The 20593-nt window shown below is 41.0% G+C and overlaps 2 protein-coding genes across 3 annotated transcripts; both read left to right on the forward strand.

Moving 5' to 3' along the window:
- The first annotated feature begins 4727 nt into the window (after positions 1-4727).
- On the forward strand, positions 4728-8067 carry LOC116164406. Of its 2 annotated transcripts, XM_031478584.1 has the most exons (6): positions 4728-5151; positions 6990-7071; positions 7338-7368; positions 7417-7542; positions 7597-7673; positions 7801-8067. In XM_031478584.1, exons 3-6 carry the CDS (start codon positions 7341-7343, stop codon positions 7909-7911), a joined length of 342 nt encoding a protein of 113 aa, XP_031334444.1. In that variant the 5' UTR covers positions 4728-5151; positions 6990-7071; positions 7338-7340; the 3' UTR covers positions 7912-8067. The 2 variants fall into 2 exon arrangements, with proteins under 2 accessions (XP_031334444.1, XP_031334443.1); XM_031478583.1 differs by lacking the exon at positions 4728-5151 and having other exon boundaries at positions 6305-7071.
- A 1108-nt stretch (positions 8068-9175) lies between these two features.
- On the forward strand, positions 9176-10906 carry LOC116163943. The gene is made up of 2 exons (XM_031478072.1): positions 9176-9197; positions 9903-10906. Exons 1-2 carry the CDS (start codon positions 9176-9178, stop codon positions 10904-10906), a joined length of 1026 nt encoding a protein of 341 aa, XP_031333932.1.
- The last annotated feature ends 9687 nt before the right edge of the window (positions 10907-20593 follow it).

A 20593-nucleotide genomic window follows, 5' to 3' on the forward strand; every position in this document is an offset into this window, starting at 1 on the left:
CTGTTGTAGCACAGTGAAGTAACAAATAATGTTCTAATACTGCACAATCTACAACTTTTAATAAGACAAGGGGCCCTAGATACAAAAGAAATGTCCTAAATTCTGATGCTTTCCAGCGACTCAATTGATCTAATGATCTGCATTTTCTATTTATTTCACTAGGGATGCAATTCCGCAACGACAGTAATTTATCTGACATTATTTTTACAAATCTACTACCCACACGTACTTTTAAATTGCCTCCAATCCAACTGTTTAACAATTTTCTCATTACCCCAAACATATATTGTGCATATAATCGATAGGGAATAATGAGACTAGATCAACTGAAAGTATTGCGAGAGGTCTTTCTCCTAAATGGTGGTCTTCATCTTCTTGCATAGCAAATGTTATCGCAGTTCTTCTTAGAGCGTCAATAGTTGGGAAAATAACCCGACCTTTGACATATTCACCTACTATACAACACTTATCACAGGAGTTATATCCGCTATTTGGCAGGCGCATCACATATAAAACTATGGATACAAATATTAAAATATTTATCTTTATGCTTAAGACCATTTTGTAACAAGACCTTAAGTTCAGAAACAAATTCATCTAAAAACACACTTAATGGTTTGGGTTTGAAATTCCCACAAAAAATACCTATTACAAAGGGGGGGTAACTTTTTTTGATTTTAATCAGGCCTAAAATGGGCCACATTTGAATATTGGAACTATTAAAGAGTGGCAAACCGTCAATGTTAAAAGAAGTATTAGCATCTAAAGGCAATTCAGGATGAAGGGGTTGTAAAATATGTAGAAGACCAGTAACTGCATTATGTGGCACTGAAGGATAGTCTATTAGGGCCCATTGCCTTAACTTAGTTATCAAATTATTTTCTTTAGTTAATTCAACAGAACTCTCTGAAGATGTTAGACTGAGATTGGTTACACCTAATTCTTCTTCACCTAATTCTTTTTCAAATGATAAGGTAATGATATCAGTGGTTTTAGAAGTAAAAGGTAAAGACAAGTCCTCAGACAAATCTGAGTTAACATTAAATTCAATATCTGCTTCTGCATTACTATCAGTACTATTAGACATGCAGGTATAACTGTGCTACCTTCCTTTGCAATTGCCGTTTCCTAACTAATTTACTACTCCTAGACATTTTTGGAAAATAAAAAAAACAGAAATCATGTACCTTTAAACCATTTCGTTACAGCTCTTCTTAGAGTTTAGTTTGTTAGATAGTCGCTGGGGTGCATGCTTCAGCCAGTTTTTGATGCAATTGGCCACTTCCTCATTTGTAGCAGTCCCACTCTGTTTCCTTACAGCTTCTAAAAATAGTTTAATTTTAAGCTTCAAAAAGGTATAATTAAATAATTTCCTTACGAATTACTACAGTATTTAATTTTAATTTGGCAAAACTTTCCTTTTTGCCTCTTGCACCGCAATAATTAAAAAAAGATGCTACTTTGTTTGACAGCATGTTTTTTAAAATATTGTTTGTTTGGGATGACACAACTCGTCCACCACATTTTGCGAAAAAGTTGACCTACAATTAGATACCAATTAACTAATAACCTAAATATTAATGGATAAATACAATACCAAATTTTGTATATTGCTTTTATCATTTAAGTGGTTTTCCAAATGATCGGTGGCTCCACTTTCTCTAAATCTGTTTAAAAACTCCACGCACTTATTGAACTTTTCACTACAGTCACTAATGTCTACCTCTTTCCTTTGAATGCTTTTGCTGATGAAATTAACTTCAAATTCCACAAGATCAAAGTTACGATGAAGGAAAAGTCTTCCATCTGATTAATCAATTGCTTGACCAAAATGTGACTTTGATGAAGGATTATACATTCTACAACAGAAACAATACACAGAATCTGATTCTTCAGAATAAATCAACCATCGCCTTGATATTTTTTCTCCATTTTCCAAAAACCGATACCGAAATTGGTTTGCAAAGTGCCTATTTTCGTAATTTTTGGGTAATCATGGTCCTCTTTAGAATAGTCAGTCGGCCCTTTCAAAACAAGTTCATCGCGATGAATCTGCAATATATGCGTTTGCCACGTTGCTGGATCTGAAGTAATCACCGGCACTGGCACATGCTCCGATTTGGAAATAATGTCAATTTCAGTGCCTGTTGACAGTTCTGTAACACTTTTATTGCCATTAACACTATCACGATCACTTGTAACGGTATCATCAGTAGGGGAAGGTACAAATTCAGTGTCTTTGGCCTCACTTCGTGACGAGAAACTACAGCTAGGTGCAGACGTACTGGTACTGGTCTCAGCCGCGGTAACATTTTGTGTTGTATTAGATTAAAAAAAATGAGTTAGTTTTGGCACTTTACTTAATAAAACTTCATTCGCTAACTCATTTTCCTTGTTCAACTTTCTCCTTTGCGCCCCTGACAACTTTTTCGTTTTCCACTAATCTGACTAATCGAATGGATGGTATAAGGTTCATAAGCGAAAAACGAAAAAATGTGGCCCTCTTTCCCACCTGCAGCGGCTGGGCTATAAATGGGGACTTTTGCTATTTCCGTCCTCTACAATCCCTCTATTGACTGAACTATATTGTCATTGTCACGTAGTTTGCGTAGTTAAAGAACATAGTGTCAAAGACTATCCTATCCTCTAGTCTTTGATAGTACAGTTCTCACGGCGAGTGTAAGTTTGCCTAGCAGTAGGACGCGCTGCGCACTGTTTCGAATTTAAATTGTTTGAAATAGCGCGATTGCGTAAGCCATTGGTAGGTAATTTAGATAACCGACCGCTGCCGAGCACACGATATACCTACCGCGCGACACGCACGAGGTACACACTCGCCGTGATAACATACCATAGGAAACAACACATGTAATATGGATCGTTTCTGTAGTGTATGTGGTGCAAGAAAACTACTTAACTTCGATTTTTCAATAGGTAAGTAGCCACAATATTTTATTGCACCTAAGTAAAACTGTTGTATTTCAGAGAAATGTGAAAAATGTAACCAAATGCCGTACATTCTCTCATTTGAATTTAAATCAAGAAATGTTTTACGTTGTTCAGTGTGCGTGTCGTACATTTGCGAGTGAAATAGATATTGTGAAATATGTGGCCATACCGTAGAACGTGGTAAAATAATTAGAAGCAAACGGGCAATTGAAAACCGCGACATGATTCGCGCAAAAAAAATCAGGCTTTAGAAAGAAGAAGAGAAACTCGCAATATGGTAAAAGCTGGAACAATTACATCTTTATCAACATCGCATTTAGATGCGTCATTAGAGCAGGCTGATTTAAATAAATCGTTGGCAATTGATGGCGAGGGCGACATTTTATTGAGTCAGCTGTGTGACGAAGAACTCGCCAACGACGTAAACAACGGCAACGATAAGAAAGAAACACATGAGGTGTGTGATATAGAAAAGGACGCCGATGTAAAAGATAAAAAAGAAGAAAATAACTAAAAAATATTTTTGTGTTTTATTCAGTATAATATTTTTACCTTAACTTGTTATAAGAAAAACATATTTTTAGTTTAGGTAATACTCAATTATATCTAACCTAAAAATAAAACTTACAGCAAAAAATGCCAAATACACATACAACATGTATCAGATTTGAAACAGGGATTATGTTAACAAAATGTTAGGTTATAAATATTGGCTCCCCTAATAATTGAACACCGGAATCACAAAACTTCGGGGTAAACAACGTTGCGCGTGAATTTTCCCGAATAGTTTGGGAAAGACCCCTGTGTTTTCGAAGTCTTCAATGAAAATTCGTATACAGTCAAATTTACGAACTCGGGAAAGAGCTACATAATGCTGACCGTGAGAAAATACTGGATCGGGAAGGTACAGGGACACTTTCTTAAGAGTTTGTCCCTGACTTTTATTTATTGCCATACAAAATGCCAAGCGTAGTGGGAATTGTACACGTTCAAATTTAAAAGGCAATGCAGTATCAGATGGTTGCAGTTTAACTTTGGGTATAAGTACACGTTCCCCACGATTTGCTCCAGTTAAAATTTCACACTCGATAGAACTTGGATTCAGATTCAATACGCGGAGACGTGTACCATTAATAAGTCCTTGTGCGATGTTCATATTTTTTAATAAAATTACAATGGCATTTTTTTTTACCAATGCTGAGGAAGACCACTGATTTCCACACTGTTAAGAAAGTCCGGTGGTAGTTGTTCATGTTCTTGGGGATCTTGCGTATCTATACTAAAATATATTTGTGGCTCACCTGGAAGTTTGTCAAGGACTTTTTCATTAATGATTGTTGCGTTATTATTTATTGGGGTAAGTATTGCTCTATCGATGATTTCTTCCAGATACAATGTGTCTATAATGTTTCCGAAAATAAAGTTAAGCATTGATTCAATACCTTGACCTATAATTTTTTCGGGAACCTGAATGAGACCTCTGATTTCTGGATGAGCTGGATATTTGCCATCTCCAATATCTAATAGAAATTTTGAGAACGCACCATCATCTTCATTGGGTCTCATGTTGGTTTGAAGTCTTGAAGATCTAGTTTTTGGAAATGAGTAAAAAGTGGATTGGAATTAATTGATGATTCAACCGTAACTGCACGACCGGCATGAGCAACAACGGGAAGTGTTTGTCGAAAGTCGCCACTAAGTAAAATAAACTTGTTTCCGAAGTGTCTTTCCTTACCGGAGCCATTAACTATATCTTTAAATAGTCTATTAATTACCGTAAGAACATCAGAGCTAATCATTGGCGCCTCATCGCATATAATCAGTTTTGAAGATCTAATTCTTTGTGCAATGGCAGAATTACGTCTAACTTCAGGAACGGAGTCTGATCTTGTGGGAACAGGCAACTTTAATTGAGAATGTATTGTTCGACCACCTGGTAGCAAAGACGCTGCAATGCCTGTATAAGCCATAGCAATGCAACTTGAACCGAGTTTGGCAATTAGTGAACGTTGTATAAAAGTTTTTTCGCATCCGGCTCAGAATTTTTTGGATTTACAGCGTACAAGCGGCTTACAACCATTGGTGAATTTTGTTTGCGTTTTTGCCAACACCGCCCATTATTTGACCAAGTGTAATGCAATGGTGGTTTCAGTGTAAAGGTACTGGTGTGCAAATTCATCTATTTGATTAAGACGGAACCAAGTAAGTAGTTTGGATTGGCGAACGTTTTCCTGTACCAACTTATTGCCTACTTGATCTTCATTAAATATAATTCTTTGTTGATTTTGAAGGTGACATTCGAGTTTGATTATTGTGTGTGGTTGATAATGCATTTCAAATTCATTGATTCGCCACATAGCTTCATGGGCGCCAACATATCGTCCTGTGATGAATGTGTTTATTTCGTCGTGTGATAACGCTACAAAAGTTGAGTCGGTGCTAAAGTGAAGCGTTCCAGCGTCATACCTCTTATAAATTATTCCATATTGTATAATCCACGGTGACATCATCATTTGTGTGTTAATGTGCGAGATGAAGCCGGGCAATGTGTTGACGGTTTCTATACAAACGTGAGGAGTGCCATTTATATTAGGGTATTATGGTACCCCCCCCCCTCCCTCACCCCCAATTGCATACAGAAGCCAGTTTTTTCATATTTTGGCGTTTATTGGGAGACGCCGATGGTTAGGACGATACGGTCTTTACCACCCGCACGTTAGTAAGTAAGGCGTCGAATTGCACCAAATTTTGTAGATATGTATATAGACACTTTGACACAACCCGCACATTCACGTTGGTAAGGGAGGTATTGCATTGGGGGTCGGTCTGTACTGAAACAAATTTGGTACACATATTCCTAGACCTAAAAGGAAGATCTGAAAAGCTTTTGGGCAGAAACGCAGGTGTGCGGGTGGTATCTGTGCTGGCCACAGCAAATTTTTTACATTGGTCCCCTAAAGTGTTCGTTCATATTTTAGATTCCACGGCGACTTGGGTACATGCGTGAGGCGAGGCGGCGCAGCCGCCGAAGTCGAGCGATGTCTTCTTTTGTGTGTCAATGTGCGGGGCGAAGAGAGTATCAATATATTAGTTCATTTTGTTCTGTAATTGGATGTATAAAATATCTGAACAATAAATCATTATTATTATTATTGAGTCGAATCAAGTTTCTTTCTGCTTTTTTCGCCTTTTACAATATTGTAACCACACAGAACACGGTTCTAACTACATTATCAAAACAATCATTTTTATTCAACAATCTTCAAACACCTCGGGGTACGTTTTTGTTTCACTGTATTTGCGAGGATACCTCTTAATTATATATAAAAATTGGTGGCAAAGCGGGTATGATGTATTGCTTATTTCAGAACTGTTGTGCCCTTATAATTTTAGATCAACTGCACTAAATGACGTGAAAATTTGTATAGGTACATCTTTTTACCCGATGAAGGTTGTAGGCATACTTTTGTTCACTAAAATCGAGATTTGCCAAGGGCGGTACGAAGTTCATCGGGCCTGCTAGTAATATTATATTTTTTATTCGAGTGTACTTAACCCCTACATTCTAGGCTAAATTCACACTACAAAAACACGAATAATATCAACCCGGCAACGTTTAAAAATAGCTGCCTCCATAAGCTAACCGAATCCCGCTTAAGTTTGAAATCGAAAAGTGGCACTTGATCAAATATCTAAGGCGTGTGAAAATCGTTGTTCAAGCACTCAGGCCGTTGGGAAAAATACCAAGAGCTGCGAATGCTTCCCGTGTACTCGAATGTCGATGTATGATACATTTTTATGGCATTAGCGAAACAGTACATATTAACCCTCTATATCGAAGGGTTATATGTGATATGTTATAGGTGCGAGCTTCCAAGAAATTCTTTCTAATTTTTAAATTTAAAATGATATTGAAAAAATGAAAACTGTGTAGAACAATACCAACAGACCATCCGGGTCCAAACAAAAAAGCAATAAAAATCACGTGAACAACAGTCGGCGTCGGTAGCGGCCCTAAACAATTTCGCATTTGTTTTCAGGTGATTTTTATGACTACCAAAGGGGGTGGAAGTAACAAGTAAGAAACAAGCCATTTTCTGTTTGAACGCGAACTAGAAACGTGTAAGTACACTTACCTTACGGAGCGTACATTCTATAATTACCTACATACTAATTGAGTATATTTCGTTTACAAATACTAACTAACAAACGAAGTTACAATAGGCAAGCATTTGCGAAATTTTATTGTTAAATATTATGAGGAAAGGTGCTTTAGCTTCATAGGCATGTCTGTTCCGAAAGCAAGTAAAACGAAGTATACTTAACCGGTATATAAGATTTACCATTCCATTACATTAATTAAATTTCCTATTTTTTTAATATTGCAGCAAATGCCGCGCAGTAAAAAAGCACGAAACGGTAAGAAATCATTTAGTTCCATAACATTTTACAAAAATGTGCTTATAGTAAACGAACCGGAGCGTCCGGAGGAGCCCCGACAGGAGGCGAATGCTTTGATGGTGCCACCCCCGCCGATCCCTCCACCGGAGGCGCTGATCCCTCCACAGGGGGCCATGGAAGTGCCTGCTGCTGGTAATCTCTCTTTAAAATTGTTGTAATACTCATTTAAATAACGATAATTCATAGCGGAGAACCCGCGGTCTAACACAATCAGCCCCGATGGAGTGCCGCCGGCCAGAAGCCACGTAGGCGCTCCAATTTTGGTAAATACATTACATACATTATAATCAATTTTATATCCGGAGTAAAGAAGCTAATGCATGGCGCTGCACAATATTAAATTTACTATTAACATTTGATAATTTGTACTACAGAGTTACATGGTTACAGGCAGTCGGCAACGATCCAGCGGAGAGAATTGAACTGCTAGAGCGCTACGTGGTGACCACTAACGAGCGGTTGAGGGCCTTCGAGGAGGAGCTGGGTCTCTCGGGGCCCTAGCAGCAGTGGGCACCATGGACATCGTCGCGGTCGGAGAGATCGGGGCCGTCAGCGGGGGAACCGTGGCCGGGGGAACTCCACCAGAAATTATATCAAAAATATTAAAAATTTTTATTGTTAGTTCTAAGTGTTTGTTTTTTTGTTTAATATACAGTATGTCCCAGGATTGAGTTTACAATAGGTATGATTGACCAAACATTTTCGTATCGGAATTTCATATTTTGGATTTCCGCCCTGCGTTGTGTAAAACTGATCTTAAGTTTACTTTCGATTTTTTCCGTTCACAGTAGGTACGCCAAAGTGTTATTAAGAAAAGTTGTTCAGAATGAAAAGTTATGGCGTTATGCAAATTTTCAGAATGATCGGCGTACTTTGATAAAATGCAGTACACACACAAGAAAACTGACCAATACTGGATTTTATCAAAGTAGGCCAATTATTTTGAAAATTGATTGATTGCATAACGCCATAACTTTTCATTCTGAACAACTTTTCTTAATAACACTTTGGCAGAATTACGCCAAAGGTAATTATAAACACTAGATAAACAGAGCAACATGCACTACGTTGTACCGAGATCATTAAAATCCAAAATTTTACACAATTTGTTAAACTCTTCCGAATTACTTCAAGAAATTAGGCTTAAGGTACCATTTAAGCTAAGGAAAAATAATACTATTTTTGCAGTTAGCAACACAACTTCTAAACAACCCTAAATGCAATAATAAATCAAATTAGATCTTTACACCCCAACAATGTAGCGAAAATCTTGAGAGACATCAGACACGTCCCCCGTCAGACCAACATCTACCACCACCACCACAAATGCAGAATCCGGGCCACCTTCATCATCAGCAGTCAACGCATGCTGAACAACAAATGCTGCTCTTACCGGCGAATTTAATTGAGGTTAAGGAGCACAGCATGCGATGGCTTCAGGAGCTTCACCGAATCTATCAGCATCAAGTGGTATTGGAGACGCTGACCACACAGTTATCGGATGAGCTGGCCGAAACGATCAGAAATTTGGAAACTGTGCGCGCCAACGTACTAGACACTGAAGAGATCTACGTAGGCTCTACGAAATGAATGTGTAGTTTTTGTAGATAGAAATAAATATATTTTTTTCTATTTTTGTCATAATTTCATCACCCTAACACGGCCTACTACTGGGACAATAACTATTGAACGGAGTATAGCTATTGTAGAATCGTATGGAAAGTGGCGTTTAGTCCTGTCTATAGGTCCGTTGCATTTGATAACAATGATCGCTGTTTCTCGTTTGAGTAAAATGTTTGTGTCAAAAATTCGGAACTTTTGATATAAGATACCAAATGCATTTTCGAGCGCGTGATAAGCGATCGTTGAAAATTTGCTTATCATTTTCTAAAACTCCATTTTTTGGACGCGGATAAGGTCTCATTAAATATTTTTTCAAAGGATATGCCTCGTCCCCTATCATAACATTTGGTAGAACACTATTGGAATTAGGCAGTGCTCGTTCTGGAGGTACATTGAATCGATTGGATTCCAATAAATTATAGAGTGCTGAGGATTGAAATACTCCACCATCACTTTCTGATCCACGCGAGCCCACTTCAATAGTAATAAATTTTTTGTTGGCATCTGCAACCCCTTGCAATCCTATTGAATAATATTTCAAATAATTAAAATAGGTTGTGCCACTATTGGGTGGACATCTAATGCGACAATGCTTCCCATCAATCGATCCAAAACAATTAGGGAAATTCCATAGCGTATTGTATTCTTCAATGATTTTCTCCAGTTGTTGTTGGCCGCACAAAGGCATATATGTTTCTACTAGTTCTTCCCAAATAACTGAACATGTTTCTTTTACTATTATCGAGACTGTTGAAGATCCGATTCTAAATTCGTGTGCCAAATGTTTATAAGTTGTTCCAGTTGCAAGAAACCTGAAAAAAACAACGATATTCATTATTTAGCAGTTACTTAGTAAGCTTTATTTTCAGAGGAAACAGTTGCAGCTCGATGGAAAAACAAAAAAGATAAATATCGACGAGAACTGAAACAAGTTCCAGTTTTGCGTTCGGGAGCTCCTGCAGACCATTACAAATCTAACTGGCCGTATTTTGACATGATGAGTTTCCTGAAAGATTTGTTAATTCCTGGTGTTAAGTCTGGAAATCTACCAAGTTTGGACGAGTCCAGTCAGGTCGATGAAAATATTTGTGACCTAGAAGGGGATAAAGACGATGAAACAGACACACAATCAGACATGGACACTACATATGTCAACTCTCCACCATCTGTGTCAGTATCACGAGAAGAGAGACCATTATCATCAGCATCCGCTTCATCTTCAATTTCCCAGCACAGAAAAGGAAAAACTAGAAAAAGAATAGGTGACGTAAGAGAGGGAAAGTTTTTAGAAATTGAAAATAAAAAATTAAACCTACTAACACAGCATTTGAAAAATGACGCAGAGGAGGCAGACTGTGAAGAATTGTTGTTTTTTAAGAGTTTGATACCGTACATGAAAAACTTTAATCAAATACAGAGGTTAAAGCTAAGGAGTAAAATTCAAACCGTTATCTCAGATGAACTGGAATCCGCAGAAAATAACAAATCAAAAATGACTCGAGCAACAACTGCCCAAAACAATAATTTACAAATATCAATGTTACCTTCGCTAAGTCCGACCCTCCATCACTTGTTACCTTCAAAAAAACCTAGCCATCATCATCTGATATCGCCACAAAACTCTAGCCTCCATCACTTGTTACCTCCTGAAAACCCTAACCATAATCACCTGTTATCGCCAAAGAACTCTAGCCTTTATCACCTGTTACCTCCTGAAAACCCTAGCCATCACTTGTTATCATTACAAAACCCTAGCCCTCATCACTCTACTGTGTCCAGAAATCCTTCGACATCAAGCACGCCCTTTTCCGAGTCCAATACCCTTTCCAGTACAACGCTCTTTCCAGGACATGGACAAGACCCTTACCAGTAACGAGGTTGTTACAATTATAATATAGGTATACTTTGTATTGTTTCGTGTAATAAAAAAAAACTATAAATATTTTTTCTTACCTTATAGTAATAACAACTCGTTCAACAGGTGAAATAAATCTCTTTTTCACAACATTTGTTACAGTTTTTTCCAGACGATGGCTAACCTTTCCCAACAGATAGTCAAAGGTTCTGACGGACATTCTTAGATAATTGAAAAATCTATCAGGATACATCCTTAGCTCGCGATACAAATGATGAAATTCACCGAATACATATCTTCCCCTGTTTATAGGGTGAATACCAACTTTTCTCCTTTTTAATCTAAAATATGGTGTCTCCAGCAAGAACATTAGCGCACACAAACGAACTGCTTTTCTTGGGGCCATATTGTAAACTGAACTGAATTTCAAACCGCTTGGCGCTAGTCCAACGTTCAGTAGATGACGCTGTCACTATGAATGTCTTGACGCTACGTACGCTGCGCGACGCTTAACGCGACGCAACGCTTGACGCGACGCTACGCCCGACGCTCCCACTCTGAACGGAGCTTATGATCTGGTTGTGAGATTCAATGTATTGCAAGCGACGGTCACAAATGTTATAACGTGGGTGTATATTTTACATGAAGTTTTAAATTTAATAATTTTATGAATGTGATTCCAAGCCGACAAAAGAACCAGCTGTTTGCTATATTGGTTGTTTCAGTACATTAAAAATAGCAGAATTATGTTAGGTGGTACTAAAATATATGCAGACGTGTCTAGAAAATCTATGGCTGCACAAAAAGATACTTACAGTACCTACCAACACCATAATACTTGGAAAGGTTTAGTTGGTGTGACTCCAAATCCTGGATCAACAAGTGATGAAAAAATTGTTCAATATTGCGGAATTCCTTAGTAGATGGAACCTGCAGATATAACTTTGAACGATAATGGTTTTCTTAATGGCGACATACTACCTGTAAGTGTCCACATTTTTGTTTAAAGAAACCAATTTACAGCGGAGCAAATAAAAAGAACAGAGTGTATCGTTAGCGAAAACGTTCATGAGAGCAATATGCCTCATGAATATTCAATTCATTTCCAAACAATATGCTACAGCATGCCGATGCGGGTTTCAAAGTTGTGCGAGCTTTGGCAAATCTCCAAAATCCCTTAATAAAAGAAGGTGAAGGTTTCTATTCAGACAGTACAAGCGACTAACAAATTTGTAATTATTTTGAATTGAAAGCTTTAGATGCAATTATTTTCAATCCTATAGTTAAGTAGAGGAGACTGAGGGCTAATGGGACAAGGGTCTGTTGGGACAGTTCTTCCATAGTTTCCGATCTTCAACTTTGAGTACTCACTCCCAGACATAACCATAAATGTGGCCACATGTTTATTTCTTGTACGTGTTGTAAATTCGTCCTTCCACTTCATCCGCGATGACCTTCTTTTTGTTTGGCGAATGTCGATATGGCGGAAGTCGGAAGGGCGTTGTTTTGGTGACTCGGATGCGATGTGTGGTGGATGCTGTTGTTGTGGGCGTTGCAGGATCGGCAAGTGTGCTACCGAAAGTTTCCAGCAGTGTGGCCAGGCGTCGATCGAGTGGTGGTTGGAACCCGTGCTTGACTCCGGCGAAGTTTATGGAGTCGCTCGTTGTTGGGCCGCGGTTCGGAGCTTGGTCCCAGTGTGTTGTCTGCCTTGTATGGGTTCCCCAGTGGATGCACGCTCTCTCGTAATCCAGCACCGCTCGATGTTCTTGGAGCCACTTCTGTCCCAAGATCATGGGCACGACAAGGTTTGGTGTCACCAGGAAGTCGTCCGATTCTTGCTTGTCGTTGAGCGTGTACTCGACTCTGGATGTGCCGATGACTTCCAGCTGATGGCGGGGGTTCGCTAGGCCGGCTGTTTGGTGGTTGCTATGGTGGATTTTCCACGCGAGCTCCTTCTGGATGAAGTTATGGGATGATCCGGAGTCGAGGAGAGCTCTTACGCTTTTTCCGCGTACCTTGACTGCCAGCGTTGGTAGGTTGGGTCGGGTCGCAGTCTGGATTAGGTGGACGGCCGGGCATTGTTCCCGACCGCTGCCCCGTTTCCCTGGTCTCGGCGGCGGGTCAGTACTGGGCAGTCTCGGTGGAAGTGATATTCCGGGCAGTGGTGGCACTTTGGTGTGTTGGGAGGTCTGTCGGCGGGGGTTGGTGGCGATGGTCTGGGTTGATTGTTTCGAGGTAGCGCTTTGTTGCAGTTTTCGATTTCCTCGGCGTGACGCACCAAGTCGAGGAGTGAAGTGGGTGTTGTGGTTAAAAAGGCTACTCTAATGCGTGGGTGCAGCAGGTCTCTCAGTAGCTCGAGGTGCTCGCCGATCGGGATCTTCAGCCGTTTTGCTAGCTGTGCCTTCCTCTGGAGGAATTGCTGCGGCGACTCTGCTCCTTGTTCTCGGCCGAAGAATTCTGATTGCATCTTCCCGCGAATCTTGCTGCTGTCGTATTTTTCGCGGGTGTAGTTCTTTAGGTCGTTGTATGTCGGTGAAAATGCCTCGTAACTGTTCCACCATTTCGCAGCCTCCCCTTTTAGTTGTGCTGCTGCTGTTTTTAACTTTTCCGCCGGGTCGGTGGTTTGGATTGTCTGCTCGAGCGTGCTGAAGAAGACTGTTGGGTCCTCCAGGTGGTCGCCGCTGAAGGTCGGTAGGTCCGGTGATGCGGTTTTCTGCGCGTTCTGGAGGGCGTCGGTCAGCGCCTTTAGCATGTCGAGGGTGTGTTGAGAGTGTTGGGCGCCACTGGACGGGGTTGCCGGGTCCAGACCGGGGTTGATTGCCGGGGTCATCTCCGTTGTTTGAGTGTCGATACCTTCGTCGGCGCCGGAGTTGGACGTCGGGGTGTTCCTGCTCCTCGTATTCATGGTGTTGCGCGTCGGCTGTCGCGGGAGCGTGGGCGTAGATCCTCAGAGCGCGATGCTGCTGGTTGACTCACACGTATGGGCGCCAATTGTTACCAGGCGGGGTAACGTAAGTGGCAAACGGAGGTTGAAAACGTATATTACACAATATTTACAAATAATACAGAGGCTATATGTACATATATAAGATCGCTTCTGGCACGTGGGATGGCGCCGGACTTGACTACGGTCAAGCCGGGAAGTGATGGCGTGCGGAGACGGTACTTGAGCCCAAGCGACCAGCCTCAGTCGCTTGTGTAGGGTAAGGTAGGCTTGCCCAGGCACAAGTGAAGTTCCCCTGTCGGTGCGCTGCTTATAAACGATTTCCGGTAGAGGCGTCTGGCGACGCGGCCAATAGGGCGCTAGTGGATGGTGGGGTGGAAGTTGCAACCCCTCTCCTAGTCGTCGTAACAGTAGCTTGTTCCGTCTGCGGTCCGTGCGTAGTCCAGCTAGAGAGTACCGAAAGGAGACCAAGCTAAACCAGCCTGCAGTGATTGGCCCAACTAAAAAGCGAATAGCAGCCTGCAGTGGGCGGTCCGAATTCATTCGACTTCCACATCGATCGTGCGACAAAGTTATCCTCCAAGCCCTGGTGCACTTATGAACTAGAGGTATTTATAAACAATATTGCGTTGTAGTTATTTTGCGTTGTTATTAGCTCCGTGGTAGAATTATTGCATTGTTGCTTATTTATACTTATTTATAGAACTTCTAAACAATATGGCGTTGTAGTTTTTGTGCGTTGTTATCAGCCCCGTGGTAGACTTATTGCATTGTAGTTTATTTATAGAACATTCTAAAGTGGTGTGGTTGTAAAGGCGATTTAATTATCCACTAGTGTTGCATTCAGATCAGTGCTTATTAGCATTGTTTGTATTCATTTTAACGACTCGAGCCTGGAAGCGTTACTACACGCATTTACAGCAGTTTTGTTTTGACTTGCGATTAAATGATAAATGATAATTTATGAAATCTGAATTAAGTTTCTTCCTGTACTCAGCGGTTTTAGAGTAAATCTTTTGATTTTAATTCACGTAGTAAATACAGCATTTGTGTGCAGTGACTTTTTGTGTATGAATGAGTTAGCCCTACTTTTACAGGAAAGTACCGCCTCGCCCCCATTTCTCTTAATATGTGTTATTTACAGTTAAAAGGCGATTTCTAAGAGAAAAAGAACCTAACAGGTATTAATAAAGATTATTGATTTTTATTCATTTATCCTTTCCCCTCTCCTTGAGGCCAGAAGAATTATCGACTGAAGCTAGCCGGCCCCCAACAACCCTTAGTTTAGATAAGAAGAACCACCCCCAAATACAATATTTCGAGAAGAAACAGTAAAGCGAGTTGAAAAGTAACCAGCCGGTTACATCCTGTGCTGAAGTTTCTTTCAAAACAAAAAGTGAATTATGGATATTAATACGTTTACTTTCATATAATGCAGTTAGATATTAGGTATTTGTGAATTGAACCTAGAAAAAATATTTTTGTTTATTCCCGTGCAACTTGGGGACTAATGGGGCGCCAGCATCGGGGTCTATCTGGACAGTGTCCCATTAGACCCCCGTTGTGTAACAATATGTATTTAATGTAAATCATCTCAAATACTGCATGATTTGTTGAAATAGAAAAAAAACTCTGCTGCACCTTTGTGTTTTTGTAGATGCCTCGTCAAAAACAGATCTATTAATAACAACACACATGCATATAAATTATTAACACCCAACATTTAACAAAAAATACAAATTACTGTGCTATTCGACGGCATTTTAACGCTGCCCATTGTGACACTATTTTGTCCAAATTTATTTTGTCTACTATATCTTTTACTGNAGAAAAAGTTAGGAAAGGAAGTTTGTGACGCTTTAAAATACGAATCCAATGCTTCTTTATTTCTCGAAATCGATTGGAAACTAAGGGAGTTATGATTTTTTTTTGCATCAATAATCGCCTTAGTTTCACTAACTGTTCTTTTTTTAGGCGCCCTTTTAAGCTTCTTATATACCGATCTCGACATTCGACAACAAAATACCGCACAGTTGTGACATTTTAATCATTAGACTCGTATTATCGAGTTATTCCTGCATCGATTACACATCAATCTGAAAGCCGTCGCCGAAGTCCATAATTTATGAATTTCGTTTTCATATTAAGACAAAGGGAGCAACGGAACAGCGTATAACATTCGGTATTACAACATTAGGTTACCTTCGAGTTCTTCCTGCATCGCCTAGTTTGAACACTGGAAGTCATTACCTAAATTGATAATTCATGAATTTTATTCAAAGGGGGAACTGTACCATAGGCAAATAGAATTAATTTATTTTTTCGCCAAAGATCCACGAGGTCTTTGGTATGTATGAGTATTTGAAGTTAGTGTTCAACGTACGTAAAAAATACATTGCCGTTTCCCTATGGTGCGTTCTACCTGGGGCACACTGTATGTAGTTTCACTAACTGTCGATCGGCGGAACATTGGTTGCTTCGGACACTTTGTAAGGGTTTTTCGGTGGGCACGCGGGTAGCTACAGTCGTGCCCCAGGGTTTCTAAATAAAACTTATTTACACACCAGTTTCCTTTTATTTTTGAACACCGTGTATCTATACCACAGAATATAGAATTATTATTTAGTTGGTATCCCTGGTGTTGTCGATACGGTAGTATTCTGCTATGCCGTTGCCTCGGGTTGCGGTCAAAGGGCAATGGCGGCGATCTCAGGTGTCGAGATGTCGGAGCTGATCGCCTCGGCTCAGCGGTACTCTAATTTGGCGGTAGCTGTAAGTTTATCGATTAGCGGGTTTTTATCCGGGAGTTGGTAAGCTATCGATGAATCGGGGTGCGAATGATTGGTGCCGCCGGGTTCTATTCCAGGTGAATGACACCAGCACTTCCGAATACTCGGCCCGTCAGTGCGGTATGGTACTTATGCTAGAGGTGGTACACAGGATGTGACACGGCCACTACCCCCGTACACCACGCTCGAGGTGGAAGCAGAATCAACGGTCGCAAACTGGAGGAATGCAGGTCGAAGGCCCCACAGTTCCCAGTTCCCGTACTTTGACTCGCCTCGTATCTAAGGGACTGGTGATAGTATGGTAACGAAAAGCAAGATGTGACACGGCCACTACCTCCGCTTAACGTTCACAACCTTACGACTAAATCAAGCAAGCGGGAGCTGGCTACATGCGGGTCACAGGCCCCACAGGTATCGAACTTCCGGGTGTTTGAGGGTTCGTCTTTCAAGGACTGGATGATTTCGAATGAATGGCGAGGTTAAGGGTGCAGGGACAGGTGGGTTAAGGATATAAGCGGAACGGAAACGGTATCGAATGCAAACGGGAAATCGGATGAATGATTATCAGTTTCAGGTCTGGATTCAGGTTCTCGGTCATCAAATGACAGGATAGAAGTCTCTTCTAAACTCAAGGGATCCTCCTTTTATACAGCCATGATTAGGCCTACGACTAGGAAGTGGAAATGACACTTGATTATGTTATCATTAATGATTAGTTAGCGACATCTATTGATGTCAATGTAGTGCATTTGTAAAGGAGCGTTTACACGCTCCCATAAATAAAGGCACGGGTACATTGTTACCTTACATATCATCCCTCCCCGGGGGAAACGGATCCAGGTTAAAACGTCCCACGCCTAACGTCTTGGCTTCTCGGCGAGTTATCCGGACGAATTGTCCATTTCCCACCGGGATGGAAATTCTCCTCCGATTGCGCCTTTGTTTCCTGGTCAAAGGAGGGACTCCTTCGAGCTGGCTATGGGTTGGTTTAGGTACGTAGTCCTTGGGTTCTACTCCTTCGGGTAACCTTTGTATCCCTAGGTTAGTTACACCTCCTATGAAGGGAGCGACTTCTTCACAGATGCGTGCCAACTCTCCGGGAGGTGATGGTAATATTGCAGTTCCACTAGGACCCAGATACTCATCTAACCAATTTGATTCTAATTGGGGAAGTATTTCCATAGCGCCGGCTGGACTCTCGCCCTTTGTCACTATTGGTGAGGGACATAGACCAATCATAGTTAGTGGTGATGGTGTTTTTGCTGCAGGTCTCAACTCGCTGACATCCGGACTGCCGAATAATCTTTCCATCCTGCTGGTCAAGCTTTCCACCTGCTTCGTAGTTGGAGAAGGGTACGTCTTTAGGAGTTTTCTTGAGAGGACCGCCTTAGGTCCTGTATCCGTTGCCTGGAACCTCCCTGGCATCCATGGACACACCCGAACTTTCTTGTTTCTCACACGTCTTGCTACTGGAGCCATACTTGCTAAACTGTCTTCCTCCATCTCTTGCTCCGGGTCTTGTAGGATGTCTTCCCCTCCATGTGCCTGGACGTTATCCTCTTGGTGGGGATCCACAACTGGTTTCACGTCTTTCACATGGACTCTTTGAGTTTTCCTTCTATTTGGATCAATAATTACCTCTATTATTACTGGAGAAATAATTTTCCGGATTTCGTAAGGTCCCTCATATTTCGGTGTTAATTTACTCATTATTCCTTTACCTTTGTTGGAGAGTGTGTGTTGTTTACAGTAGACTTGTTCTCCTACTCTTGGTTTATACGGTCTTCTGCGAAGATTATAGTACCTTCTTTGGTTTTCAAATGCTTGTACTAAGCTGTCTCTCGCCAATTGCCGCATTTGTTCCAGTCTTTCCATCATTTCGGCCTGCTCCTGAGGTTCCAATGCGGTACTATTGTCTTCTCCTTGAACTTCCCTTATTAAACTGCTAACTGGCAGAAGCTCCCGTCCAAAATTTAGAAAGGCGGGGGTAAATTTTGTGGAGTTATGTCTTACCGAGTTTACAGCGAAAGCTATTTGCTGCAGCTGAGCGTCCCATTTCTTTTGCTCATTTTTCGTTGTTTGAGCAATCATTGTCCCTATTACCTTATTTGCCCTTTCTACTGGGTTAGCTTGTGGTGAATACGGAGCAGTTAAACGATGTTTAATTCCCCATTCCTTTAAGACCGTCTGAAAGGTGCGTCCCACGAATTGAACGCCATTGTCTGAAACAATTACTTTAGGACATCCGTACCTATATATAATCTGCTCCTGTAATACACGTGCGACGACTGCTGCCGATGCTTTTCTAATTGCCTTAATTTCTACCCACTTCGTAAACCTATCTTGGAATACCAATGCATAACAGTTACCTAAGCTAGACCTTGGAAAAGGACCGATTAAATCTGTGCTTATCACTTCCCACGGCTGGTTTACCTTGGAGTAATACATCTCCCCCATGGGAGCCTGTGTGGTACTCTTGTATCTTAAACAGGTTTCACATTTCCTGACGTAATTGATAATATCTCGGGTACTTCCTGGCCAGTAGTACCTTTGGAATGTCCTGGCAATAGTTTTGGCTACACCCATGTGTCCGGCGGCTGCTTCGTCATGACATTCTTCTATCACTCTTCGTCTCTGTCCTTTTGGGACACACAGCTTCCACGACGTGGTAAAACCTTCTGCCACCTCTGGTGTCGATGCCGGAAAGGATCGATAAAGTGCCTCCTCTTCTACGCGATAATCTGGATATTTATTTGGATGTGCTTGTACCTTTTGTTTCATCTTTTTGTACCAGTTGCATTCTTCGTTCTCTGGTCCATTTGGGTCGTTTAAGGCCGCCACTCCGGGTATTTCTTTATCCTCTTCGTATTTTCGTGACAGGGCGTCTGCTACCTTATTTAACTGACCTTTCCTGTAAATAATTTCAAAATCATATTGTTGAAGGTGGAGAATCCATCTGGCTAGTCTGGACGTGGGTTTCTCCATACTCTGCAACCACTTCAGGCTTCTGTGATCCGTTATGATTTGAAAATGGTAGCCTTCTAAGTAGCTCTTCAGTTTTTCCACGGCCCACACAACCGCTAGGCACTCCTGCTCGATTGTCGAATAATTTTTCTCCGCTGCGTTGAGAGCTCTACTAATGTATGCTATCACCTTTTCTTCACCCTGCTGTTGCTGGGTCAACACTGCTCCTATCCCCGTGTTGCTGGCGTCTGTCTGTAATGTAAACATTTTCCCGAAATCTGGACATGTAAGTATCGGTGCTGATGTGAGTTTTTCTTTTAGCTTTTGAAATGCCTCCTCTTGCGTAGGTCCCCACTGAAATTTTATACCTTTTTTCAGGAGATTGGTGATTGGTTGTGCCAGTTTTGCAAAATTGGGGATGAACTTCCTATAATATGAGGTTAATCCCAGGAATCTTCGAACAGATTTCGTGTTACGTGGATGCTCCATCATAGTTATGGCCTCTACTTTTTCAGGATCGGGTTGAATTCCCTTACGGTTTACCAGGTGACCTAAATACTTGAGTTCTGTCCTACAAAAAATACATTTTTCCTTTTGTAGTTGTAACCCATGTTTGCGTAGCCGGCGTAGAACTTCTTGCACGTTCCTTAGGTGCTCTTCGAACGTTTTACCTATTATGATCACATCGTCTAGGTACGCAAATGCCTTTTCGTCCATGTCTGGACCTAATATTTCATCCATGAGCCTTTGAAATGTGGCTGGGGCTGAATGAAGTCCAAAAGGTAAAACCTTAAACTGAAACAAACCCCTTCCGGGGACGGTAAATGCTGTTATTGGTTTACTTGCCTTATTTAACGGAACTTGCCAGTAGCCCGCTTTTAAATCCAATGTACTGATATAATGTGCTTCCTTTAATCGGCTTAATATTCCTTCTATAAACGGTAAAGGGTATCCGTCTGGTACTGTCACTTGGTTTACCTTTCTGTAGTCGACACAAAATCTGTATTT

The sequence above is a fragment of the Photinus pyralis genome, unplaced genomic scaffold (genome assembly GCF_008802855.1).
Source record: "Photinus pyralis isolate 1611_PpyrPB1 unplaced genomic scaffold, Ppyr1.3 Ppyr1.4_LG2, whole genome shotgun sequence".
Classification (NCBI taxonomy): Eukaryota; Metazoa; Arthropoda; class Insecta; order Coleoptera; family Lampyridae; genus Photinus; species Photinus pyralis.

Bases quoted from the DNA above. Each gene is read 5' to 3' on its own strand.
- LOC116164406 (XM_031478584.1), top strand. From the start codon at position 7,341: ATGCCGCGCAGTAAAAAAGCACGAAACG. The intron at 7,369-7,416 runs GTAAGAAATCAT...ATGTGCTTATAG, and splicing joins CAGTAAAAAAGCACGAAACG to TAAACGAACCGGAGCGTCCG. The intron at 7,543-7,596 runs GTAATCTCTCTT...GATAATTCATAG, and splicing joins CATGGAAGTGCCTGCTGCTG to CGGAGAACCCGCGGTCTAAC.
- LOC116163943 (XM_031478072.1), top strand. From the start codon at position 9,176: ATGATCGCTGTTTCTCGTTTGA. The intron at 9,198-9,902 runs GTAAAATGTTTG...CTTTATTTTCAG, and splicing joins GATCGCTGTTTCTCGTTTGA to AGGAAACAGTTGCAGCTCGA.